Source organism: Paramormyrops kingsleyae, chromosome 12 (assembly GCF_048594095.1).
Source record: "Paramormyrops kingsleyae isolate MSU_618 chromosome 12, PKINGS_0.4, whole genome shotgun sequence".
NCBI lineage: Eukaryota > Metazoa > Chordata > Actinopteri > Osteoglossiformes > Mormyridae > Paramormyrops > Paramormyrops kingsleyae.
This window is the reverse complement of record NC_132808.1, coordinates 25,207,533-25,235,149: the sequence shown is the minus strand read 5'-3', so window position 1 is coordinate 25,235,149 and position 27,617 is coordinate 25,207,533. Positions and strand designations below refer to the sequence as shown.

At 42.3% G+C, this 27,617-nt stretch overlaps 1 protein-coding gene across 1 annotated transcript; it reads left to right on the top strand.

Moving 5' to 3' along the window:
- The first annotated feature begins 9,256 nt into the window (after positions 1-9,256).
- On the top strand, positions 9,257-27,291 carry LOC111843074 (interferon-induced very large GTPase 1-like). The gene is made up of 3 exons (XM_072697762.1): positions 9,257-9,395; positions 19,381-19,431; positions 20,073-27,291. Exon 3 carries the CDS (start codon positions 20,243-20,245, stop codon positions 27,239-27,241), a length of 6,999 nt encoding a protein of 2,332 aa, XP_072553863.1. The 5' UTR covers positions 9,257-9,395; positions 19,381-19,431; positions 20,073-20,242; the 3' UTR covers positions 27,242-27,291.
- The last annotated feature ends 326 nt before the right edge of the window (positions 27,292-27,617 follow it).

The following is a 27,617-nucleotide window of genomic DNA, read 5'->3' as shown; positions in this document are numbered from 1 at the left end:
CGCGGTTTAGCCAGCCTTTGTAAATTTGGTGGCATGCAGGATGAATTCATTCGTGATCAGCTGGCTGAACACTCTAACAACCCTAAAGTTAGAGAGCGACTGTTGACGGCAGCAGATGATCGCTCTCTCGCTAGCGCTATACAAGTTGCATTTCAAATAGAAACAGCAGCGGAGTTTACGTCTCAATTAGCTTACTCCGCTGTCACCTCGCTCCCTGCACAACAAATATCTAAATCACAACCACCTGATAGTGCTATCCCGCCTGAAGTTGATTCAGACGTGCATTATACTCAGACACCGCGATCGCAAAAACGGCAACGCTGTAGAAATTGTGGCTCATCCTCCCATGTTACTCGGGCCTGGAGCTGTCCTGCCCATGGGCAACGGTGCCAGCGATGCGGCAAAGTTAACCATTTTGCCAAAGTATGCCGTTCGACCCCTGCAAATTCTACAGCGCTGTCACTCCCCACTGCCCCTCCACCTGCTTCTACAACTGTTCACATCGTCAGCTCCAAGCTCCAGTCTTTTAAAACCTGTACGGTTGAGCTGGACAATGTCTGCCTTCCCCTCTTATTGGATACTGGGGCTGCAGTCTCCTTGTTAAATCTAGCTACTGTACGACAGTTTTATTCCCAGGTTGTTCCTGCTCTATGTGGCTATGGCAGTTCCAAAATTAACATGGTAGGCTCCATCCTGCTATCAGTCCGCTATGGCTCTAAACTAGTCCCAGACTTTCCCTTTCACGTCTCACACCATGGTGCCAACTTACTGGGCCTTGACCTTTTTACTGCCCTTGGATTCTCCCTACTGAATACGACTGGATCTGCCATTTTAACCGTCAGCTCGCCATGGCAGCAGCAGTACGTGGCCCTGTTCGAGGGCGTAGGCTCTCCACATTTAATCACCAACCCCTACTTGATCCATCTGTCACTTCAGTAATTCAGCCCCTCCGTCGAGTCCCCCTGGCCCTTCATGATGGTGTTACTGCTGAGCTGCGCCACCTGCTGGAGACAGGCATTATTGAGCCAGTTAATGCTTCTCCGTGGATCTCAAATCTGGTGATAGCTAAGAAGAAATGCGGAAGTCTGCGATTCTGTGTTGACTTCCGGGATGTAAACAAGGCCGTCGTTCCTGACAAGTACCCCCTCCCTTCCATGGAAGAACTCACCTCCCACTTTCATGGCTCGATGGTCTTCACAAAACTGAACCTTCGTCAGGGCTATTTGCAGATCCCTCTCTACCCTGACAGCCGGAATCTCACGGTTTTTGTGACGTATGCTGGAGTGTTTCAGTACACATCAGTGTTTCAGTCCCATTTGGGCTTAGCACCGCCCCCAGCTGCTTCCAGAAGATTATGGCTACCATCTTCACTGGCATCCCTGGGGTGGTCATCTACCTCGATGACATCATGGTCCATAGACCTACAGCTGCCATCCACAACGAACTAAACACCACCTCACGCTTAACAGCCAGAAATGTGTGTTTTCTGTACCTGCCATCGAGTTTGTGGGATTCCGACTCACGACTGAGGGCCTCACTCCACTTCAATGTAATATTGAGGCCATTCAGTGTATTTCCAAACCCACAAATGCTACCCAGGTTGCCTCTTTCCTGGGCATGACAGCTTATTACCTGCGTTTTTTGCCTCACTACTCCGCAACCACGGCTCCATTACGTCAGCTGCTGCAGAAAGATGCACGTTGGATTTGGACACCAGCCTGCTCTAAGGCTTTCCAGCTCCTGAAGTCCCAACTCACATCACCTCCTATCCTGGCACACTTTTCCCTCTCATGCCCCACCTCTGTCGCGTGTGATGCCTTGGTTATGGCAGTTGGAGCAGTACTGTCACAGTTGCAGGATGAAGTGGACTGGCCCATTGCCTTTGCCTCCCGTGCTCTCACCCCCACCGAACAAAAATATTCTGTGGGCGAACGCGAAGCTGTGCCTGTGTCTGGGTCTGTGAGCGTTGGCACATGTATCTTTATGGCAGGGCATTTACACTGCGCACTGACCACCAGGCGCTGACAGCCTTGCTTGCAACAAGTGGTACAGGACGCAAACCACTCCGACTTTACCGGTGGTCTGAGCGACTTCAGCAGTACAATTTCACCCTGTGTTTCACCCCAGGTCATGATAACGTTGTGGCAGACCTGCTGTCCCGCTCTACCCAGTCTCCTGCAGCACCTGACTCTGTCTCTCAGGAACCAGACCTCATCCAGATGATGGACACACCACTGAAGGCAGCTATCTCCGTTGATGAACTCCAGCTGGCCTCAGAACAGGACCCAGTCCTTTCTCAGCTTCATACATACATCTGTACAGGCTGGCCGACTAAAGTCTCTGCTGAATTGACTCCTTATCACAGGGTCAGGGATGAGCTTTCATGTTGGAATGAGCACTGCGTAGCTCGTGGAGCTGTCACAGTGATGCCAAGCAGCCTTCAGGCCCGTGTTCTTCACATGGCACATGAAGGCCATTTGGGCATTGTACGTGTCAAACAGCGTTGTAGGGACCTCGTATGGTGGCCCGGCATTGATAGGGACATAGAGAATCTGGTTAGGGATTGTGCAGCCTGCCTTGTCAGCGGGAAAATGGGCCCACCTGCCCTACCCCCTCTGCAGCCTCTGGTTTGGGCCGCTCATCCTTGGGAACATCTCCAATTGGATGTCTGTGGGGAACTACATGAAGTTCCGCACCACCAAGGGTTCCTCCTTGTGGTGTATGATCTACACTCTAAGTGGCCTGAGGTGGTCTCCACTGGCACAACACGGGTATTCACTGATTTTTTAGATACCCTCTTTGCTTGAAGTGGACTTCCTCTGACTATTACGACGGATAATGGGCCCCAATTCGTGTCTACTGAGTTCGAAGCCTTTCTGACGGAGCGAGGCATCTGTCACATCCGCACAGCTTTATATCACCCCCAGGCCAATGGCGGAGTGAAGTGTCTCAATCAGACCCTTAAAAATGGCATCAGAGCCCACTTAGCTGAAGGTTACCCCTTTTCAGCGGCACTCCTTCACACACTGCTCCACCAAGCACACCACAACAGGCGGCTCACCAGCGTCACTTATGTTGGGCCGCAAACTGCAGCTTCCACTGGATCAACTCAAGGCCAGTTCTGTTTTCCCTTCCCCTCCATGCTGCTACAGGGTGTCCGCTCAGCAGCACAAGATGAAGCTGCGGTTTGATCAGTCTCGGAGGGCAAGGAACCCTACTATCACTGTTTCGGATTGGGTCAGAATCCGCCGTGCTCATCGTGACCACAAGCTGGTCTCATTCTGGTCCCCTCTTATTCAGGTGGCGGGGAAGCTAGGGCCAGCTACCTTTTCTCTATCTGATGGGTCTCGATGGTACGCTAGCCGCCTCCACAAGGTGGCAGCTCCAGAACTGGCTAGAACAAATGTTCAGGCTGGCTCCCCTTCATCAGCAGGTGATTGGGACTTACCTATGGAACCAGATGCGCTCACATCTGAACCCATAGTCGAGCCTGCTCAAGGCCCAGCTGCACATCCATTCAAGTCTACATTGGAGTCCACTTGAAGATCAGCTCGCATCCGGTCTCGCCCAGGTTACCTAAGGGACTTTGTGACTGAATTCTGATATGCTGACCTTGCACCTGGCTCTCTGTGCAGTTCATTTAATGTGCTGGGTATGCTAAGTACTGTTGTGCTTTCCCATGCCAAATTGTATTGTATTTTGTTTATCTGAAACATTTTAGGGCATCCCAAACAACTGGGTAAGTGCAGTTTGCTGAATTGTCATGACTGATTTTGTTTATTGGGGGTGGGGGGGAGTAAATGTTATGTATGCGCACAAAAAACACGTCACGTTTGGGGAATATTATGGAGCCAGTGCAGTGGGAAGAGGAGAGCAGTTTTTCTTGGACAGTAAATGAACAGCTTCAGCTTACAACCCGTCTCGTGTCTTCCTTAAAACGTGACAGACACGTCCATGATAAATAAATCCATGTATTTGTAATATAGATTATACACAGGACAAAACAATGGACAATTCGTACATTACATAGAATGATGTGTGACAGGTAAACAATAACTAAGAAGAGGGGAAAATTCGATAGAAAATCCAGAGGTACTCTCAGAAAAAATGATACCGATTTGTACCTTTGATTGTCAGTGGGGCTGTACCCTCAGGTTTCTGCCAGTTGTACCCTTAGTTGCAGGTAATTGTACCTTTTAAGGTACAGAAATGGAAAATTTTGTACCATTGGGGGTACATTAATGTTGTTTGTATCTTGGGTAGTCCATTATTAAATCTTAAAAGGTACAGAAATGTAAATTACAACCCCATTGACAAGCAAAGGTACTAATTGGTACCCCTTTTCTGGGAGTGTAGAATAAAGAAAAATATTTTTTAAATAAACATATCATATGGTATGTAAAGACTAGGTAGTTTACTACTACCACTAAAATATTCACTGTTATTTGGCTACTGTCATTTTGTAAAATGCTAATATGTCAATATAATTGCTTGCTTGATATTACTTAAAACTTTTCCATTTTATTTTCTTAAAATGAATAAAGAAATATGTCTGATAGTGTTGTTGTCTTTCCAAAATTACACAATTGCTGTAGCTATAGGCATAGCACAAAAATAAAGTTGATAATGTAATAAAATATTACACTACCCAATCATAGGGATGCATATTACGGTATACCAAACTGCAAACAGATAATGAGCAATTAAATGTATTTGTGACTCCTGCACAGAACAGGGTACACTACCAGTGAGTCTGATCTCTGCACCTCAATCAGTCTCAGGCCACAGGGGCTGCAAAATGTAACAATATGGAAACAGCTTGATCTGAAGATGAGCCAGCCAGTTAGCCCCCTTGCCCCACCCAATGTGAGCCCCTTATCACTGGGGTGTCTCCCCTCATGCACGCGCTCAGATCATGCACTTCCCATCAAGCCTTAGTCTCTGAAATGGGATTTGAAGGGCTGACCATTCCTGACTACATACTTTTATGAAGATGCAAAATGCCTGACTTTTCTTATTGTTTTTCCCCATTATCCATTTGTACCCAAAACTCCTCCCTCTGTCCTCCTACCATTGACAGCATCGAAGACAATAGGCAATAACAGAATTACTGTATTGGTAACAAAATAGAAAAACAAAACAAAAAAATCACTAACGAATCATCAAGATCCAAAATTAAATTTGTTTGTTGAACCAGGAGGTGCCACTTCATTTTAACACTGAAAACCTCTGAAAGTAAAATTGTGCAAAGGCAAAATCCGCTTGCTTGACTGTCAAACCACAAGGCTACAGCAGGGGGCGAGAGATAGAGAGGAAACCGTTCCTTCAGTGATATCTCAATGTAGGGCTCTGGATAGAGCCTGTTCTCTCTCAGACAGAGCCCCCCACAGCCCGTATGATGTCAGACGGAGCCTGTGTCTATGGCCTCCGCCCACAGCCCGTATGATGTCAGACGGAGCCTGTGTCTATGGCCTCCCCCCACAGCCCGTATGATGTCAGACGGAGCCTGTGTCTATGGCCTCCCCCCACAGCCCGTATGATGTCAGACGGAGCCTGTGTCTATGGCCTCCCCCCACAGCCCGTATGATGTCAGACGGAGCCTGTGTCTATGGCCTCCCCCCACAGCCCGTATGATGTCAGACGGAGCCTGTGCCTATTGCTGCCCCCAAAACTCGTACGACAGGGCCTGTATCAATATCAATTGAGCTGTATTATTACACATTAGGGTAGCTCACTCTCCAAACACTGCCAACACGGATGTTTACTGTAAAACAAAATCACCCCGGACATTTTATTCAGGAAAAACAGACAGAACCCTATTGTTACACCTAAAATGTTTCCTTTACCAGAAAGAATAAGGAAAATACACAGGCAAATAAGTCACTCACATTGCATTTCAAAATAATAATAATAAAAATGCTGAGTTACATTTCTGGATCCAAACGTGGACCATCTACATAACTCAGAGCTCAGGCATTTGCTGTGATTGGGTGCCCCCTGGTGGTGAAACAGATTTACTGCGATCAGTTTTGATTCAGTCCTTGGCTCCCTGTACTACACCACGTGATCTGCAGTGTTCAAGGAAATAAGAATTAGAGAGGCTTAAACCAGAGGAACACAAATTGTTTTCCTCAGTTTACTAGGTGTAGATTAGATAGAGACAAATTTGGTGATTCTTTTGTGGGTGAAAAATGAAATAAGAAAAAAAAGTCATACTAACCAGTAAAATAAGAACATAAGAAATATACAAATGAGGGGAGGCCATTCGGCCCATCAAGCTCGTCTGGGGAGAACTTAACTAATAGCTCAGAGTTGTTAAAATCTTATCTAGCTCTGATTTAAAGGAACCCAGGGTTTTAGCTTCCCCTACACTAGCAGGAAGACTATTCCATACTCTAACTACACGCTGTGTAAAGAAGTGCTTCCTCAAATTTGTTTTAAAATGTTCTCCCACTAATTTCCACTTATGGCCACGAGTTCTAATATTTAAACGAATATTGAAATAGCCAATTGGCTGAACAGCATCCAGACCCGTTAGAATCTTATAGACCTGGATCATGTCCCCCCTTAATCTCTTTTACTCGAGACTGAACAGATTCAGCTCAGCTAACCTCTCCTCATAAGACATTCCTCTAAGACCAGGAATCACCCTACGTTGCACCCTTTCCAAGGCAGCAATGTCCTTTTTAAGGTATGGTGACCAAACCTGCACACAATATTCTAGGTGGGGTCTTACCAAGGAATTATATAATCGTAGCATCACCTCCCTTGACTTAAACTCCACACACCTAGAGATGTAACCTAACATCCTATTGGCCTTTTTTATTGCTTCCCCACACTGGCGAGAGTGGGACATGGAAGCATCAACATACAGTGATGATACACACCGAGATCGTTCTCGTAATCAGTTACCTTTATTTCAGTGGAACCCATAAAATATCTGTATTTTATATTTATGCTCCCTGCATGGATTACCTTGCATATATCTATGTTAAATTTCATCTGCCAGGTATCAGCCCAGTTGCTAATTAAATCCAGATCCCGTTGTAGCCTCTCCGCTGCTAGACCAATATCTGCTACACCACCCACCTTGGTGTCGTCTGCAAATTTAACTTGTTACGGGCCGTAAGCATGGGCGTAAATCCCGGGGGGGACGGAGGAGACATGTCCCCCCCTATCCGAGGGTTGTCCCCCCCAAAAAAATTATAAAAAAAAAATAATCGCACTATCTATTGTGAAAAATATATGTATGTATACCTAAAATAATTCGTTCTGTAAGTAGAAAAAAAAACAAAAGCAAAGAATATATTTAGAAACAGTTCCCCCTCCCCTTGGAGGGGGAACTGGCCAACTGCCTGCTTTCCCAGTCCATCTCACCTACTCTACACACACAAATCAGGTGTGTGGCTGCGGCTCTATTAATGTTGAACTGCAGTAAGTAGGGTATTTTATTCACTTTAAATTAAGCGATTCTCTTTAATGTAGTTGATGCAGACTCATTCATAAATTAGTTGCGGCAAAAATGCTGATTACCGATGTAATTTTCCATGAATCTGCTATATTAACGATTAAAATATTACTTATCTAGTTAACGTTAGCTTGTTTACAATAGCTTGTTGCATAGTGCACTGCAACTAACACGCCAAAGCCGTTTCCCATGCATTGTTTTATTTGTGACGACTTGGCATAATGTTAACTTAACATTAACGGCCACAATTAGCATATTGTTTAGCTGTACATTTACTAAATGAGCACTGTGCTACGTCCGAACTGACCCCACTGTATTTTTTGTATAATCAATTTCTATTATGTATTTAAACAGTCGTTTAAATTTTATTGTATGTTGATGGCTTGACTGTAAACAACATAACAAACAATGCAATAAATAGTTTTGAAGAAAAATCTGCTTTGTCATTGAACCTGAGAAAAACTTTGAAAATAACCATAATGACGCAGTCTCCATGCTACAATAATAATGATAGAAGCAAAGTTTTTCATTGTGGGGACATATCTTTATAAGTACAATTTGATTGTATTATTTGTGTCCCCTTCAAAAATTGCTCATGAGAAATTTTATATTTATTGTCCCCCCCTACTGTTAAATGAAATTTACGCCCATGCATCATACAATCATTACAGCATGAACAGTAATGCAGACTGTATGATGATAAATAACATGCAAATGAAGTACAGTTTATTCTAAGGTGCCCTAAGGTGTCTTACTGCAACAACGTGTAGTAAAAATGTCCTGAGGGTCTGCTGATGTCTGTTGTGTTCCTGTAACTGACATGATAACCCTCTTCACACCATCTTTCTAAATGAGAGCATTGTCTACCGTCTTATTCCTGTAATTCTAGTTAATTGGTAACATTAAGGAAAAGGCTGTTGTCCACTCTGCCAGGGGCCTAACCTCCTCCTTGTTGGCTGATGTTTTTGGACTGTGATCAGTTCTCATCACCCTCTGCAGTGCTCTGCAGTACTGAGCTGACCAATTACAATACAGCATTCAGCTGAGGAAGCAAAGTCATTGGCAGCCTTATTGATTGCTGCTGATGTCTGTTGTATTCCAGTAACTGACATGATAACCCTCTTCACACCATCTTTCTAAATGAGAGCATTGTCTACCATCTTATTCCTTTAATTCTAGTTAATTAGTAACATTAAGGAAAAGGCTGTTGTCCACTCTGCCAGGGGCCTAACCTCCTCCTTGTTGGCTGATGTTTTTGGACTGCGATCTGTTCTCATCACCCTCTGCAGTGCTCTGCAGTACTGAGCTGACCAATTACAATACAACACTCAGCTAAGAAAGCAAAGTCATTGGCAGCCTTATTGATTGCTGCAGATATCTGCTGTTCCATTTACGTAATGCTATCTGCAGAGGCGTGACGAGAAATTCTGGGCCCTCTGACAAAATACAGATTATTTTAATTCTGGTGGAAAAAAAATCTAGCTGTTAGTGTATGAAGTTGCTTGTGTGCCTTATGAAATGGAAAGTGGCTTAAAGCAGTCATTTTTTTTGTAGTGACAGATCTCAGAAGTAAGTAAAATACAGGGGAACGGACTTACAGGAGACCTTGGGTGGGCTACGGATCCTTTGCAGAGCAAACACCCACGGTTAAGGAAATAATATTTTATTCATGAAAGTCGCGCCCCCCTCTCAGACGTCACCAAATGAAACTAGGAAAATGAAACCGAAAGTACAACGTTCCTGTATTTATACAGCCTCCTCTTTCGCCCCTTCTTCAGTTCCGCCCTAGCCTGCACTGTTGTGCTGTACTTTAATTGCAGGAGGAGATCGCATTGCAGTCTATCCATCCACAAGGCGTCCGAGGGCACACGGCTGCATGGGCTGCATCTCGGACAGGCTGCCTAACCCCGAATAACACAGGATTACGGTAATTAACCGGCTGAACTCTAATGAACGCTAAAATTTTGCTTAAACGTAATAAATATGACTTCTATAGATTTAAAAATTATATTATTTGGGACAAAAATTATTTCCGATTTAAACATATTTATTTGTTATTTTGAATTCAAATATTTTCCAACAGAAATGTGCACGAGAACAAAAGGAGGGGTTGCAAAAGAATGTAGACGGTCACTGTGATATTCAACATTAGGAAAAAAGTGGTACGTTTTGTGAAATAATGTTTTTTATTCAAGTACAGTGGTGCCTGGGGTTTGCGAGCATAATTAGTACAGGCTTGCCGAATTCTCCACCCCTGCCGTGAAATGCACCCCCTGTCGGGAGCGCGCACCGCTCTTCACTCTGATTCGAAGGGGGAAAAGACGTATACGTATAGTTCCCTCAATCTAAATGTGCAACAGAAATATTACATTGCGTTTGCACATTTAGAAGACCTTTATCACTGTTTCACTTCACGAAAGCTGCATTTAACCCATATAAAACTGATAAACTGTGACATGAGTAGACAAGTAGCCACGAATTAAACATAGCTTATGTATTTGTCTCCTCATTAGTTTACTAATTTATGAACAAGGAAGTCATTGGCTTTAATAACCAAAAAAAAAAATACACAATATGATTTGTTATACATATTTGGTAATATATTTATCTCCACAATGAAGAAAATGTTCTGGTACAGTGATCTGAAATACTAAACAAAAAAGATGTTTGTCGTCATGACGGCCTACCTGCCAGGAAATCCACTTCCATTCTCTCCTTTGATTCTATCACGAAATGCTTTTAACAACCAACACATTTAACGAAATACATAATAATTACTGAATTTCATAAATGCCATATCAGGTGCAGCACGCAAGAAACTGGCTGAGTAATTGTGTTATTAGTACCTTACAAATTTACCACTGTTTATTGCTGTTGGTATATTGTGTAGATTTATGAAAAGGAGTGGAGGAGAAGATCAACTGACAGGAACATGCAGGAGTGGAGGGGGTGCGTCCTTATGCATAAGGGAATGCACCCTTGTCAAATCTAGCTGCACTGACACTGAATCTGTGAAGCTTGCTCAGATAACAGCTTTAGGTCCATTGTGTGTATTATCAAAAAAAATACGATATGATCATCTGAGACAAAGATGCGGGGGGGGGGTTGGGAGGTGCCATTTACGACAGGGTACCTGCCAGAAATTGCACCCACTTTGAATTTTGCTTGAAAATGGACATCCAATTTAAAATTATTTAGGTTATTTAGAGCTTGCTGATGTCAAGTGGGCATCAAAATTGGATGTAATGTAGAAACTTAACTTAATGTTCTAGTTATTATTCATTTCAACATTTAATTTTTCCTATAGAGTTCATCTGACACTCAATAGGCAAATTATTTTGAGAAGGCATAGAAACTTTAATAGCAATTACAATGATTTTTTTTTGTTATTGATAATAATAATATAATAACAATAATAATAATGTTAGAAAACATTATGGAAACATGCTTGTAATCAAACGCACTCGTATTTCAAAGTGAATTCTCCCATAAGAAGTAATGGAAACTCAAATGATTCGTTCCACAACCCAAAAATATTCATATAAAAATGATTAATACAAAAAATAAAGTAAAAATACATGAAACAAATTAACCTGTACTCTACCTTTGAACAGGAATCATGGCTGGTGTGTGGGAGATGAGAGAGAGGAGAAGAGGAGAGTTATTGTGTAGGACGATGTGGGGGAGGATTAGGTGGACTAATTCATTTGTGGTTCAGCATGAGGTAATGTTCTCAGAAGAGTGCCAGTCAGAGAACCGGGATCACAGCTGAGGTGGGTTTAAGTTGTTGCTGCAATGCTGGTTACAGTACAACAACCAAACAGTAGGCACCATCCAGTTCACTATACTTCTCTGTGGGCGTGGTTCTGTAATAAAACCAATAAAGGTAAGAACATTCTGGAAAAGGTAACTGAATTATGGCAGTTCCAAGTATGTCCACAAGATGGCACCGAAGGATCACAAATAAACTATATAATAATTTGGAGGCGCTCCCTTAACTGGATTAATAGCAGTAATAAACGTAGAATTCCCGCATACAAATGCCGGCGCACTACAAATTGCTACATCAACATAACAGGACATGGAAATCCAAAAGGCTGCCATATAAGCAATCCGGTAGAACTACACCGATACTGCGCATACAGAAATAAATCAACTACACTGAATGTATAGCAAACATTATACTTACTGAACGTCATAAACGCACACCCGTAATCGCAGACAGGAAAATGAAACTACTGAAAGGGGTTAATATAGCAATAACTACAAAGTCTCTCTCTCGGGTGCGCGGATGAGCTTCTTGAACTCCTGCTTTCTGGAGGCTGCTGCAAGGCATATAGGCCCGATCCCAAACCGGTCCCTACTAGGGCTGGGCGATAAAACGATTACGATATGTATCGCGATAGACACGTGATCGATATCAATAAAAAATGTGTTCGTTAAAACGTTCGATATTTTTTATTCTTCGTCGGAAGAAAACAGAGGTTGCGAAGCTAGTTTGGATCCGAACAGGTGTTCCGGGCAATTCGGTTTCCCTATGTTTCCCCTGTCTATCGGGAAATAATGTTTCCCCTAATATTAAATCAAAGAGGTATGTGAAATGTCTGAAAATCACTCAAGTACATTATTACATGTGAATACTGTATTGTTATTAGTACCGAGGCCCAGAGTTGCTGTATACCTGTTTTAACAGGGGGGAACCAAATATCCTGGATGTCAGGAAATAATGTTTCTCCTAATATTTAGGCAAATATGTATGTGGGATGTCTGAAAATCACTCAGGTACAGTATTACATGCGAATACAGTAGTTCGTCACGCATAATATAGTCTTATAAGAAATACTATACCGTTTTCATCAAGAAATATCTCTATCCAGCGAATTAAATACTTTCATTTATTATCAGTAAAAACAAAAAACATGTGATGTTTTAAAATATGTGGCTTGTTTACCTCAAGAGCTTCGTAAAAAGACATGAAAACAACAGCGAAACCGTGTACAAATCAGCGCGCGACAGGGGAAACATAGGGAAACTGAATTGCCCGGAACACCGGAAACGCAGCTGTCATAAATGGTCGTAGCACAGCAAAACAACTGCTTTATGGAAGTTCTGCCGGTTTTTTGTGAATCACTGTGACGGTCGCCTCGCCCTTCCCTAACGCCGCTCGCCCCCCGTCTCCTGAATATTAAGTTATAGGTCTGTATCCTTTCGGTTTGTATGTGTCATGTTGTCCGGTTTTTCGCGTATCCCGTGTTTCGTTTCGAGTCTGCCGTGTCTTTTGTTTCCCCTTCTCTCTTTCCTCTCTGTGTTTACGGCGCACTTCCGGGTTCCGGCTCCCTACGTATCGCGTCTTCCTCGTTAGTGTTTGCATGTGTGTCTTTTCCTAGCACAAAACCTGGACTGAAAATATACTTGAATAGTTCAACTTCAAGTATGATTAGAGTAAGAATAACTTGAAGAGTTACTTTTTCATATTTCTGCAGGTTTTATATTTCAAACAATGTTACTGTACTGTATCAGGTTTGTTTTTTTATATTACAGATGTACTGTATCTCAGTCTACGTCAGTTTTATTTATGTTTACAAAACACTGCACATATTTTAAAAACACTTTATTTTCCATGGTTGTTGACATGTTTAAAATAAAAATGTTTAAATGTAATATATTTTTCTCCTGGTCTTTATTTTAAATGGGTCATAAAAAATGTCAATAATTATCGATATCGACCGATATGAAACACTCATATCGTGATACAGTTTTCAGTCATATCGCCCAGCCCTAGTCCCTACACACTCCGCCTTAGTTTGCACGTTCCCGAGACCCGTCGCCATGTTGAAGTGTGTCTCAAAGCAGCAAGGGCTAAGGGGGAGTGGTCGATTATGCCCTCCTTTAGCGAGTCAGCAACGATGGTGGCTCGCGCGATTCCACTACCACTTCCATATCCCACAATTCCTAGCGCACAGGAAACAGAACAGCGCGATAATTTAATAATTGGATTCTAACAGCACTGTGAAATACACATAGAAAGTCTATGTTACATGTTATAATTCATCGCTGCACAAAAAAATAGGAAAGCAGTTATTTGTAGCTGGTCAGTAGAGAAAGATTTTATCGTGATCCGATTACGAGAGATTTTGTGTACTTTTCAAACTAGAAACCACGCGACGAAACATTCGTACGCAAACTCGATCAACATCGCACCAGCAATAACAATTTATGTTTCATATTTGCCTGTTTTTTTCCTCAACAGATCTGATCTGGTATTTTGTATAAAAGTAATGCGTAATGTTTTATGCGTGTAAACTAAGTTAGCTATGGTAGAAATTGTACAATCGTCAATATGACACGTGTACATACTTAAAATTGCTCAGTGCAATAAGACGACGTAGCCGTCGTCTTCTCGCATTAGATGAACTTTGTGCTTTTTTAAAATAACTGATATGTCATTAAAGAAAATACAATACAGCTTCTTGATGGATCCATTTCGTCAAATCACTACGTAATGCATTTCCTCTTTCTGGTAAAGAAGACTATAAAAAGGCGCTGCGAGGGCAAGTCTGTCTCAAATCTTTCGTGTGACAAGTTCCTTCAGTTTAAGTGCATAGGGCGTGTTGTGAGGGTGACTCGGCGGGAGTATGACTCGAAATGAAGGCGGAGTGTCGAGGGTATAGTTTGGGATTGGGCCAATAGTGTGCACTGTTGCCAACTCCTCAGCATGGAAAGTCGCTATTGGCGTCCCAAAAGTCGCCAAATGACGTCATCATCTTATTTGCATAACGTGCACGTTCATTATAATGGACGCCGTAGGAGAGGAATAATGTCGTGGGAGAGACAAAAAGTGGTTAAAAAAAAAAACAGCCTAACTACGTTTAGAACTACAAATTACCTTTATTCTTGTTTTTTTATATATCACAATTCCAACCATCCTCCTTTATCCGGACTTGGGACCGACAAAAGTGACCCCACAGAGACACTCCGGTGGAGTTATTTATTTATTATTATTATTTTAAGTTTGCTTAAGTGTACAAGTCACAGTAAACAAGTGAACAGTGAACATTTTTAACCATAACATTTTTTGTATAATTTTTTGTATAGCAGGCTTGATATGAAGGATATCAGAATAAATGCTCAAACGGCTTTCCATACTATAGCATTGTGACCGTGTGTGTGTGTGTGCGTAAAGCATTTTTTTTGTTTGCGTTTAATGACAATGCGATGTCACATTTCTGCTAAATCTTCAGAATGAGGCAAAAGCAGCTGTCATCATTATGATAACTGTTAAAATGTCATTGTGAACTTATGAAGCATCTTGTGTTACACTGATAGTAGCCCATCACAGTTCAAGCCTCCAAAGTGTAACCATTGGGGTCGGCTTCACATAATTTAATATTTACATTCATATTGTTTAACCCATGCTTATATGGGACTATTAAACATGCCTGAAAGCAACCTACATACAGCTCTGGAGAAAGTTAAAAAAAAAAACCACTGGACATTAAATCAGCATCTCTATGTATGATATTTCAGAGTGTCGGGGAAATATTGTCAGAAGTTTATGGACTAAATCCGAAATGTTAATGTTGCTCAAATACATACATGTAAAATGTAAGGGAGAAGAATGTGCGTTATAAGCGATCAATAATATTCAGGTCGTCTTCAACAAGTAAACAATTGCTCCTCACTAATGACACTAGTGAGGTCAAAACACCCTCACTAGTGCAACTAGTGGACAATTTGGTCTTTACTAGTGTCACATCACATACGTACTACTCGTAAAGTAAGACCTTGCTCGTTTAGGTAAGGAGCATGCACTGATTACAGAGCGTTTCTGCACCCACCACACGTCAAACCACCTCAGGGATGAGAACCATGAGTGCAGCCATGTGGCTGGTGATACCTCAGCACCACACTAGAATGAAAGGACCAGTGTGAGGTTTTTTCCGGTGGCTGGTGTGCCAATCCTGCCACCAACTCCGAAGTTTTTTCTCTGTATGTTGGAGGACCTCCTTATAGGGCTGGATGTAGATTAATGTTATACCCAGGATGAAGCTGTTGCAGGTTAAGGGCCTTGCTCAAGGGCCAAATGGAGTAAAATCACTCTGGGCATTCACAGGATATGAACCAGCAACCTTCCAGTTGTTAGCACAGATTCCTAGCCTCAGAACCGCCACTCCGTCCCATTTATCAAGTTCAAATTTATATAAAAAATTTTGCACATCTTGCAAAACACTCGCAGACTGAGTTACTCGCAATCCAAGGTTTTACTGTATTTACAGAACTTTGCGGACATGTTACTTTCTGTCGTCAGGGAGAGATGGTCCATCATGTAATATTGCAGAAGACAGAGTTGAACTAAATATGGTCAGGGTGCGATGGTATGTTTAGTGGGAAAGGCATAAAAAAAAATGTACATAGGTTTTCAAATAAATGAAAAAAGACAGTCTGATCTATTAAGTACTGTTTAGTACTGGAATTTATGCAGCACAAATGGTGATCGAAATAAAGGTGTGACTATCGGACATCAGAAAGGAGGCAGACCCCGTAATGCGGGAGAAGGGTTTATTGAATAGTATGTCAAGTGCACCAAAAGCCAAAAGGGAAATCCAAACGGGTAGTCGGGTCGAGCGTGGAAGGTTGAAAGGTGGGAAGGTCAGTCCTACAGGCAGAGACAGGACGTGGAGACGATGGGATGGGAGAGAGGATGAAGGCAGACCAGGAAGGCAGGGCAGGACAAGCAAACGGGGCAGGTAGGACAAGGCAGGCAGGCAGGGTCGACCAGGGAAGCAGGGCAGGCAGGACAGCAGGGTAAGACGAGGCAGGCAGGGCAGACACGAGACAATGAAATGCTCAGTAGATGTCATTTGCATGGCAACAATACTTCGCAACACTCTGTGGTACGATTTGGATTTAACTAGCGTATTGCAATTGTGATAATTGCTAGTAGCCATGTTGCCCTGCCCCTGTGGGCATGACAGTAGCCCACCCCCCCGTGATGGCTGCCCCCTGGAGGCCAAAGGTTGCGGCGCCAGTTTGGATGGATTCCGCTGATGGAACTCCGCCACCATAGCAGGGTCCAGGATGTCGGTTCTGGGTACCCAAGACCTTTCTTCAGGGCCGAAGCCCTCCCAGTCCACCAAATATTGCAGCACATCTGCTCTTCTGCGGGAGTCAAGAAATGCCCGAACCTGATAGACCTGAGAGTCGTCCTGCACGGTAGGAGGTGGTGGAATCGCCACAGCTGTCGGTGGGTGAGCTGGGCTATACTGAACTGGCTTAAGGAGGGAAGAATGAAAAATAGGGCGGATGCGATACATGCATGGCAGATCCAAATGAAAGGAGTCAGGACCCACCCTCTGAACATTCTTGAAGGGCCCAATATAGCGAGCCAACAACTTACGGCAGGAGGGCAGCTTGAGGTTGTGGGTGGATAACCAGACCCGTTGGCCCGCTCGGTAGGGTGGGGCTGGTCTTCTCCGTCTATCTGCCTGGTATTTTTTATAATCGGCCTGGCGAGAGAGAACTTGTCAGACCCGCTGCCAAACACGTGTAGATCCACGGTGCCGCTCCTCTACTTGGGGCACTTAGCTGGGCTCGGTCTCCCAAGGAAAGAGCGGAGGGGAATACCCCAGGATGCACTGAAAGGGAGAAATGTGAGTAACAGGATTCATGCATGGGTTCAGCACGTACTCAGCCCAGACCAAGTGTTCTGTCCATTCATTAGGCTTGTCCTTGCACAGAAGCCGGAGAGCCTTTGACACCTCCTGATTGGTTCTCTCGGCCAGGCAATTGGACTGTGGGTGATAGGCAGAGGTAAGACTCAGCGAGATGTTCAATTTGTTACAAAGGGCTTTGAACACTTGGGACGTGAATTGAGGGCCTCTGTCTGATACGACATCCTTGGGGATTCCATAGTATCTAAACACCCATGCTATCAGGACTTCAGCAAGGTCAGCTGCATTGGGAAGTTTAGGCAGCATGACAAGTCGACACATTTTTGAGAATTTCACATTTCTACTGTGGTTAGCACGACGGTGTTACCTCTCAAGGTAGGTAGATCACTAATGAAGTCGAGGGCCAAATGCGACCAGGGTCGTGACGGAATGGGTAAGGGATATAGCAGGCTGGCTGGAGGTTGATGGGTCGACTTCAACTGGGAACATGCAGGACAAGAGGTCACATACCTTTCCACAGCTGTTTTCCACCCGGGCCACCAGTACCTTCGGGCTATCAAACGTTGTCTGGCGGAGACCCCGGGATGTCCCAAGCTGCGAGATGTGTGGACCCAATTGAGCACTGCCGTTCATTAAGAACGAGGAACATACATCCTACCCACAGGGCATCCTTAGGGAGGTGTTGCACGATCGTTAGCGAGACGGAGTGTCTCCTCCTGTGACCAGGAGATTGGTGTGGCAAAGCAGGTGGGAGAAAGCACCGTCTCCTCCTGAGGGCTGGCGTTGGGTGGATCAAACTGCCGGGAGAGGGCGTCTGCTTTTATGTTTTTCTTTCCTGGAAGGTAGGTTACTTTGAAATCAAATCGAGCGAAAAATATAGCCCACTGGGCCTTGCACGGTTCAACCTTTTTGCCTTCTGCAGGTACTCAAGGTTCTGGTGGTCCGTGAACACATGAAAGGGGTGACGGGCTCCCTCCAGCCAGTGCCTCCACTCTTCTAATGCCAATTTTATGGCGAGCAGCTTCCTGTCTCTGACGTTATAATTTTGTTCTGCGGGGTTAAGTTTTTTAGACAGAAAGGCACATGGGTGTCTCGTTACCGGATTTCGGAGCCTAACAAAGTGAAAGGAAATTTTGCGGTGATTTGTCTCCCCAGCATGTAAACTGTTTTATGAAAGCCTGCTATTGCCGACTGGATAGGGGTGAGGGAAGCTTGAATGAGGATAATCATGTCCTCTTTAAGAAGTTCACGATGTTTTCCAAGTTCTGCTGTCAGTGTGATCGCTGAAAGTTCGCCGGCTGTCTCGACAGCCTCCATGCCTGCTACCTTGCTACTCAACGTAGTTTTTTTCTCCTCCTTATTATTTTGAGAGCTTGGCATGTTTCAGCATGGAAATTAGGTTGGGATATCCTAGAGTTGTTCACTAAAACTTTTTTGAAAGGCAAACAGTTAAGGCTCACCCTGGTTGTGAGTTTATTGTCGCTTGCTGCTTAATGCTGTCCTTAAAACAGTCTGCTAATAACTGAACTTTGCTGTCCACCTCATGATCTTACACAATATTTTATTTTTAAGACCTGCGGCAAAGTTATTCCTGTTGTTGTTTCACTGCTGGCACCAGCGATATTAGACAAAATTGGCCTGAATCTGTTCACGTCGACCGTGCCCCCGGCCTGTATCTGGGGCCTGGCCTGTATCTGTTTATGTCGACCATGCCCCCGGCCTGTATCTGGGGCCTGGCCTGTACCTGTTCATGTCGACCACACCCCCAGCCTGTATCAGGCGCCTGGCCTGTATCTGTTCACGTCGACCACACCCCCAGCCTGTATCTGGGGCCTGGGCTTTATATGTTCATGTCAACCACGCCCCCAGCCTCTATCTATGGCCTGGCCTTTATCTGTTCATGTTGATCATGCCTTCCGGCCATTATCTAAATCTTGGTTTTTATTTGAGGAAATTCGGTAACTCACATCTTGGTGTGGTTGAGATCCTTGAATTCTTTGCAGCTGGTGGTTCATCATCATCTTCATCTAGTTAGGAAAAATTCTCTAGGGAACATTAAAAAACTCATTAGGCAATATTATATCATCTGCATACATTATACACTAGATCTGGCAACTTTACAAGATAACCACGAAGCAGTATTGGGCATTGAAGCACAAACTGTAATGTGATCCAATGATATGCTCTGTTTTCAAGCAGTATAGAATTTACCAGTATCTAATTCTCTCCTCTTTCTTGCAGGAGTTCTTATCTGTCACAGTATGTCCTCTTCCTCACTCTCCAAATTTGAAGGTACGATGGCCCGGTTTACTTTGATTCTGGCTTTATCATTAGTGTCCTTGAAGTACATCATTATCCTTTATTAGCTTTTGTTCAGAGAAAACGCAACAATTTAAACTGCTCACTATGTGGTATCAGTGTTTCAGGCCACTTGAGCTGGTTTTTTAGCTGAAAGAAAAATGAGAGAGGAAAAAAATGACAACATAAGCAATAAAGATGCTGGTGGTGAAGCTGAGATTAAACGAATCTGATTTCTGCACTTATGGGCGACAGTCATATTTTAGGGGAGGCGCATTAGCGGTACCAGATGCTATTTAGTATAGTTCTGAAACATGTAGCTATTACAGTATGTGGCTCTTATGAAAAAAATACAGGGAAAATATTGCCACCAAACTTTTCTTGTACCTGCTTCCTATCTTCTGCAGGAAGCACTGCTTGTATAATCAAAATTTATTGAAACCACTTTAAAATTAAAAAATAAACATTATTTAGACAGACAATATTTAAATATACATTTAACCTTTATTCTCTTCCCTGTAGTGCTGGTGTGTCAGTCAGGGTGGTTTGCAATCCACCGGTTCTCATTATTTTTCATAGCAGAAATACGGCAGAGTCTTTGTGGACTGAAATTATTTTATTCTTTTATTTTTTAGGCTACAAAAGGAAGAATTGGCACCAAAAATTATGCACTTTGAAGTGAAACTTGGATTGTTTTTTTTCACATGAAATATCTCTATGGAGGTAAATTAAGGCATAGAACTCAAGTAACACTTACTGTTGATTTGTAAAACAAGAAATCAGAGTATTTGTTGAATAAACGATAATGGATTCATCTCAAGAAACTCAAAGTGGGACAAAACAGAAGAGAAAGGAATCATTTGAGGAGACACAGAAGAATCTGAGGAAAGCTCTAGATGGGCTTAAGAACTTGTTAAAGGAAGGCAAAGATCAAAATGATCCTATGGTGAAAGACACTGAGGATCGGATCCGAGTAGCATTGGATGTCCCAAAGGAAAGTTGGGCTCAAGGTCAAACTTTGAAAGATCTCATAGAGAATCTTAATAGCAATCTTAATGCTTTGGAAAGGTCCTCATTCTCACTAGAGAACATTTCAGTTGAGGATGTTCTGAAAAGTGCATCTGGAGGTTTGTGTCTCCAAGGTGTTTACAAAACTGGGAATTTGAAAGACCTACTAGAAAAGAGACAGCAGCTGATTGAGATCCCTGAATCTTTCTCACTTTGTGGGCCTGAGCAGAGTGTAGTGTATGAACAGAAAGAATTTTCATCCTACAAGTCAGAGTCAGTTTTTCAAAAGGCCATGGAAACACTGGGCTCCAGTTTAACTATTGCCTTGAATATTGGATTTTGGGGCTTCAGCCTTGAAAATTCAGCAAATTTGGAAAAGTCTCATGAAGAAGAAAAGTCAAATGAACAGTCATGTGAACAGTCTGATATATATTGCATAACGTACAACTATGTGCCTTTGGCTTCCAGCTTCTTAGACAAAGAGAAACTGAAATTGCTTGATGGAGCCATTCAGGAACTAAAATCAATTGAAACAATCCTTTTAAATTCAAATGATAAAGAAGTGCTCACACGCAGAGTTGTAAATTTTTTCAAAAGATTTGGCTCACATGTGAATCAGGGCCCTATACATTTTGGGGGAGTATTCTGGTGGAGAGCATCTGCTGTAGGCTTTAAAACTAGTGAGCTTTCAGAGGTGAAGAGCTTAACATCAGATGCCCTAAATGTGTATGTTGGTGCTGCATATAGTGGTCTTTCACGAAACTTCTCTGCTGGAGTAACAGCAACATCTACACAGCTGAAAGGTGCTCTTCAAAGAAATTACAACGAAGCTCTCATGAGTCAAGTATGCTTGTCTGTACAAAAGACTGGTGGTCCAGCTCATATTGATGACCACTTTCAGTGGAAGTCACATCTTGTCACCAGCAACAAGAACTGGAGTGTAATTGACAGAGGAATCACCTTTGTTCCAGTATGGGAGATAATAATGGCAGCTCACAGTGATGTCTTCAAAGATGCATACAGTTTAGCAACTTGTTTAAGGGAGATATTCAGTAATGTTACAAATCAAAGTGTGGAACAAATGTGGGGTGAAAATATTCTGTCTGCTGTTGAAAATGCAAGGAAAATGATTCAAACTGTTAAGGACTGGACAACCTCAGAAGGTGATGCTCACCTGATGGAGTTACTAGATTTAAAAAAGAAACTGAAAAATGAAACAGGATCAGACAAAACTTGGGTTGAAACATGCCTCTCAAATCCAAAACTTCAAAATTTCTTGTTGGACATTGTTACAGAAAACAAAAATGAACGGGCTGGATATCTTAGATTTTTGATGCGTGCTCTTCTAGAACCTCACGATTCAGTGAAAAACTTCTCAGACAAAAGTGAAATAATGAAGTGGGCATATCAGCCTGAGGAAAATGTAAACACACATATTCCAGTGTCAGATATTCCAGAACTAATAAAGATCCTCAAACAAAAGAAAGAAGAATTAGAAGGTCAGTGCGCCTTCAGTTCCATTGAACACCGTTCATCCAAGGAGAAAGCCACATGCACTGTTACCAACTCACTGAACTCCTTGTGTGAAACCCTAAGTGACCAGCAACAACATGAAGCTGAACTCTTGGTTCTGTCCAGTATTGATGCTTTGGGATACTGCTGTGAGAGTAAGACATTTAATCATCTTCTGGACTGGAATGAAATTAACTTCTTGCAAAATGAGATAGAAAGATCTTACAAGAAATATTGCTCTCTGAAAGAGCAAAATGTATCAAAAGCTCAAGCCTACGTGTTTCTGAAAATGCTGACTTTATCCAAAGATGAAGAATATATTTCCTCTGAGAAAAAAGAAGCACGGTTAGAGTTAATTAAATCACACCTGAAGGACAACATTTCAAATGCAATTAAATTACTGGTTGAAAAATCTCATGGAAACTGGGAAATCCTTGAAGAAGAGTTGAATTCTTTTATAAGGGAATCAAACATGAAAGAAGAAAATACAAATGGAGAGGATACAGCATCACAGCTGGGTAGTTTACCAGCAAACCAAGTGTCTTTATCTGAGGGCACAACTGATTTAACAAATATACCAGCTAGTGATACAGCAATGAATGGCTGTACAAGTTTACTCAAAAAACTTGGCCTCAGTGACCTTTTTCCCAAAAAGATTAAACTGAATGATGTTCTTATTATTGACAGTTTGTCTCTTTGTCTAAATGAACCAGATACAGTGGAAGATCTGAAGAGTCAATATCTGTATAAGCTCATGATTTTAGACTACAATGTCAGATATCTCTCTTTTAAACCAGTAGCAACTGATCCACCTCTAGAAGATGATGGTACAGCCTTTGATGATTTTGATGATTTGTTCAATAGAGAAGAAGAATCAACCAGTGGAGCAGATCTGGCAGACACAGAGTCGCACATCCATCCCATGGATATCCACATGGCGGTCTTCCACTGTGCCAATGACTTTCTAAGACAGTACATGTACACAAAACTCTCTGCCTGCCAGTTTGCACTACCTTTCTTAGTTCCCAACCCGTGTACAGAAGACCTGGAATTCCCTCTTTGGCCTCTAAGGCACATCAAAAAATCATGGCAAAGTATGACAAGCGCAGACAACCCTGGAAAATACCAAACCAGGCAAATGTTCAGCACACCGGTGCCAGTTGTCTCTTTTTTAAGGTTGGGAACCTCTTTCGCCTCCAAATCTCAAATTCTGAATCCTGTCATTAGCAAACAGAGACACAATGTGTTCTTCAATCGGCACTGTAAAGGCAGTGCTCCAAACAGCAAGCTTATGAATGGGGTTGTCGAGATCGCCTGGTACTGTCCAGGAGGAAAGAAAGATGACATATTTGATGACTGTGTTGCATTTCTAAACCTTCATGGTGACGCAAAAGACCATCAACAGCAACTTCAATTTCTGCAGGCAGTGAGTACAGTGAATGTGCTTCTACTGTCAGAACAGCCACAGCATGAAGAAACAAAAACAATTTGTCAAAATCTCTCTAAGTCTTCTACCCCATTGATCTGCCTATTTTCTGGAAGTGAAAGGGTTCAGGGTTCAAAAAATCCACTCATAGTGAAACTAGCTGCCAAGAACAGGAATGAAGCAGAGTTAACAGAGGAACTTATAACCAATATCAAGCGATGCATTGGAAAATATAACAAGAAACAGAGCATTGAAAACTGTTCTAATGAAGCAAGAAAACTAAAGTTCAAAGTTGATGAGGACAAGCAGTCATTCAAAGATGGACATGAACTGGCGCAGACTTTAGTTGGTTTGTTGAAGGAAAAACGCATTTCAGATATCAAAAAAGAGTTTCTGCCCATGCATGGTGAACTGTGGCATAACTGGTGCTTGAAAAATAAGCAGCAATATCGCCTGAGTTGCAAGACAAATGTAAGCATTGAACAACAACAAAGTGTGATTGTAAGTGACATGAAAGCCACACGTCAAAAACAGAGGAAAACAGCTTTGCCACTTAATGATTTCATGAGATCATTCTTGGACTGTTTAACATCAAGTGGTCATTCAGAAGATACAAAATTCTACATGCTGCAATGGCTCAGAGTTTTACTCGATGACTTATCTTCTGACCACCTTGCAAGACTTGAGGAGAATTACCACTCAACTTGGTCCCAAATGAGAAATGTCCCCAAGACTAAGGAGAAAGCAGAAGAACTTGATAAGCTCAGAAAACAGATTAATTCCATATCTGAAAAGATGGCTGCAAGTACAATTGGATTACAGCACATCATGAGAGAGGTCGGTCAGATGTATGAATGTTCTGTTAACCAGTCTGTTGGTGCTCTCCCTGCACTTGGAGCTGAAATGCTAATTTCAGGATACCCACTAGAGCTGATGGATGGGGATGAATCACATGTGCCCCTTATTTGGATACAAGCTGTCTTGAAGAGTCTCATTGATAAGCTTGCGGACAAAAAGGTGTATGTGCTGTCTATCTTGGGACTCCAAAGCTCAGGTAAATCAACCTTGCTGAATACTATGTTTGGTCTTCAGTTCACTGTAAGTGCAGGGAGGTGTACGCGCGGTGCTTTTATGCAGATGATAAAGGTGGACGAGAAAATCAGAGAGGAGTTTGGCTTTGATTTTTTACTGGTTGTTGACACCGAAGGTCTTCGCTCTCCAGAGCTCAGCACTAAAACATCACTGAATCATGATAATGAACTTGCCACGTTCATCATTGGAATTGGTGACATGACTGTCATCAACATCATGGGAGAAAATCCATCGGAGGTGCATGAGATCCTACAGATTTGTGTGCAGGCTTTCTTAAGGATGAAACGGGTTGAAATCAAACCAAGCTGCATATTTGTGCACCAGAATGTAGCAGAAGCATCAGCTGGTGATAAAAACATGGAGGGGAGGAGGCGCCTTCAGGAGAAGCTGGATGAAATGGCTCAGACTGCAGCAAAGGAGGAGGGCATTGACGATGTTTACAGCTTCAGTGATGTAATACAGTTTGATTTGGAATCTCAAGTGTTTTACTTTAAAAATCTCCTGGAGGGGGATCCACCTATGGCTCCCCCAAATCCATCCTACAGCCAGAATGTTCAGGACCTGAAATCTAAGCTGCTTTCAGTGGCAAAGTGGCGGACAGGTTTTCGATTCCCGTCATTGTCACAATTCAGACTGCGAGTTCATGACCTCTGGAATGCACTTCTGCAGGAAAATTTTGTTTTCAGCTTCAGAAATACATTGGAAATTATGGTGTACAGCAGCTTGGAAGAGAAGTATACTCAATGGTCATGGAAGTTAAGGAAATATTCTTTGGAAACACAGACCAAGTTGAAAAACCAAATTGGAAGCAACCAAATTGTGGATGTCAATACCACAGATCTGATTTCTGACTTTGATGAAATTTATATTGCATTAAAAAGGGAGGTTGAGGCACATTTCAAAGAAGACAAACATGCTGAAATGCTCATTAAATGGAAAGGGAATGTTGAAAACCGACTTGAGAGCCTGAAGAATGAGCTCATTGAAGAAACCCATAAACAATGCAAAATGCTAACTGAAGTTAAGAGAGGTATGTCAGAACTAGATCAGAAAAAATCACTTTATGAAAAAAACCTGATGCAAAAAAGCAAAACCATGGCAACTTCTTTGAAGGACAAGAGGCTCACTGATAAACAAGTGGAGGAAGCATTCAATTCACTCTGGGTTGAGTGGGTAGCTGAAATAGCAAAAGATCAGCTACCTGACGAGCCAGTGCATATAAAAGCCGTAGTGGAGAGGATTCTGTGCTCTCGCTTCCAAAAACAGGCAGATATCATGAACAAGATTAAAACAATATCTGAAAATCCAAGGTTTGAATTTATAAAGACAAAACATATCAACCAGTCTTGGAAGGGATGGTTTAAAGGAACATTTGGAAAGGGGATTCCCCAGGAGTTTGCTGAAAATCTCCACCGAAATGTGAATCACATGGTTGGTGCATACATTAGGAACAAAGAATTGGAAAAGACAGATTTCAATCAAAATTTCATATTTGAAATACTAGGTAATGTTGAAAGACATATTCAGGAATATGAGCGCAATGAAAATGTGAAATTCACATATGAATACAGAGTTGACTTGTCAGTTTTTGTTTGCCTCAGTTCTGTCCAGAGGTTTCAAAGAATGCACGAGTCATTCAAGAATGCTAACAACCCGGTAACCTACCTGCAAAGTAAAAGGGAACAGTACTTCCAGATGTTCCAAAACTATTGCAAAGGAGCCAACTCAGTGACAATATTTGCTCAATTTTTATTCAAAAACATTCTGCCTGCAGTTGAAGAAGCAATATACAATAAAACTAAGGTGCAAATCGCTGATAATATGAAATGCAACAACCCAGCAATCAGTGGCAACAGATGCAACCTTGAAAATCATATACTGAGACATCTTGCCATTCAGAAGAAATTTGAGTTCTACGACGAATACATTCACAACCCAAAGTCGTATTTTAAAAGGTTTATTGGTGAACATGTGGAAACATTTTGCGGAAACTACAAAGAATTGCAGGTGATGCTTCGTGAAAACCTAAAAGAAATGAAACTGCACATTTTACGCACCAGCAAAGAGGCGTCTGATGAAGTGAACCTGAAGAACGGCAATGCATCCATGTGGCTCGATCATTTCTGTACAAAACTTGGAGACCACATGGTCATAAACAGGCAGAGTCTGACAAGCATTCAGGATGAAGACATTAGTAACACAAAGTTTCTGAAAGACATGATGGCCAAGTATCTTGAAGAGGTGGTTAAAAGTGAAAATATGGAAAAGGTTGATGCATCTTCCCAGCATTTATGCCTCTTAAAGGAGAAAACAACAGAGATTCTTTTTAATCAGCTGGAAGGATGTTGGGCTCAGTGCCCTTTCTGCAAGGCCATCTGCACAAATACTATAACTAACCACAGTAGTGACCACAGTGTTCAGTTTCACCGGTCCGGTGCTATAGGTCACGTTTATTATCATGAAACAGATGAATTTGCAATTGATTTTTGCTCGACCAAGGTATGCAGTGACAGTTCATTCATAATCCATCCAGATGTAAAATTGATCCCCTTTAAGTCCTACAGAGATGCTGGTGACCCTTATGATAAGTGGAGCATCACCGCAGATGGGAGCACACAGGGTTACTGGAAATGGTTTGTTTGCAGGTTTCAGAAGGAGTGGGAGGATAGATGTGAACTAAAATTTAAAGGCGAAGGTGTGATTCCTGACAGCTGGAAAAAAATCAAAGAGAAATCAGTGCTGGAGGAATTAAACATAAGAGAGTAAAACTACTGCAATGATGCATATGCGAGATAAATCTCACAAGGAAAAGTGAAGCGTTTAGACATTGTGTACCTGTACATGTGCAAATGGCAAATAAATGATTTATCATTATCATTTATCATGGGGTAAAGAAGTGTTAACATTCAATTTAAACAATACTTATGGCTTTCATCAATCTTTGAAATCCCGGTGTTGTGGGGGTTACGGTCCCATGGTTCTGTTTGTATTTTTTCATTATTTATTATTACTTATTGTAATTTTCTTTATTTTTCATGTTTTAAAATGTTTGTAAAGCACTTTGTAAACCCTGTGATTAAAACAGTGCTATATAAAGTTAGGTTGATTGAAAATAAACAGCCTGTGTATGTTAGCAAAGCAT

Bases quoted from the DNA above. Each gene is read 5' to 3' on its own strand.
- LOC111843074 (XM_072697762.1), top strand. From the start codon at position 20,243: ATGGATTCATCTCAAGAAACTCAAAGTGGGACAAAACAGAAGAGAAAG.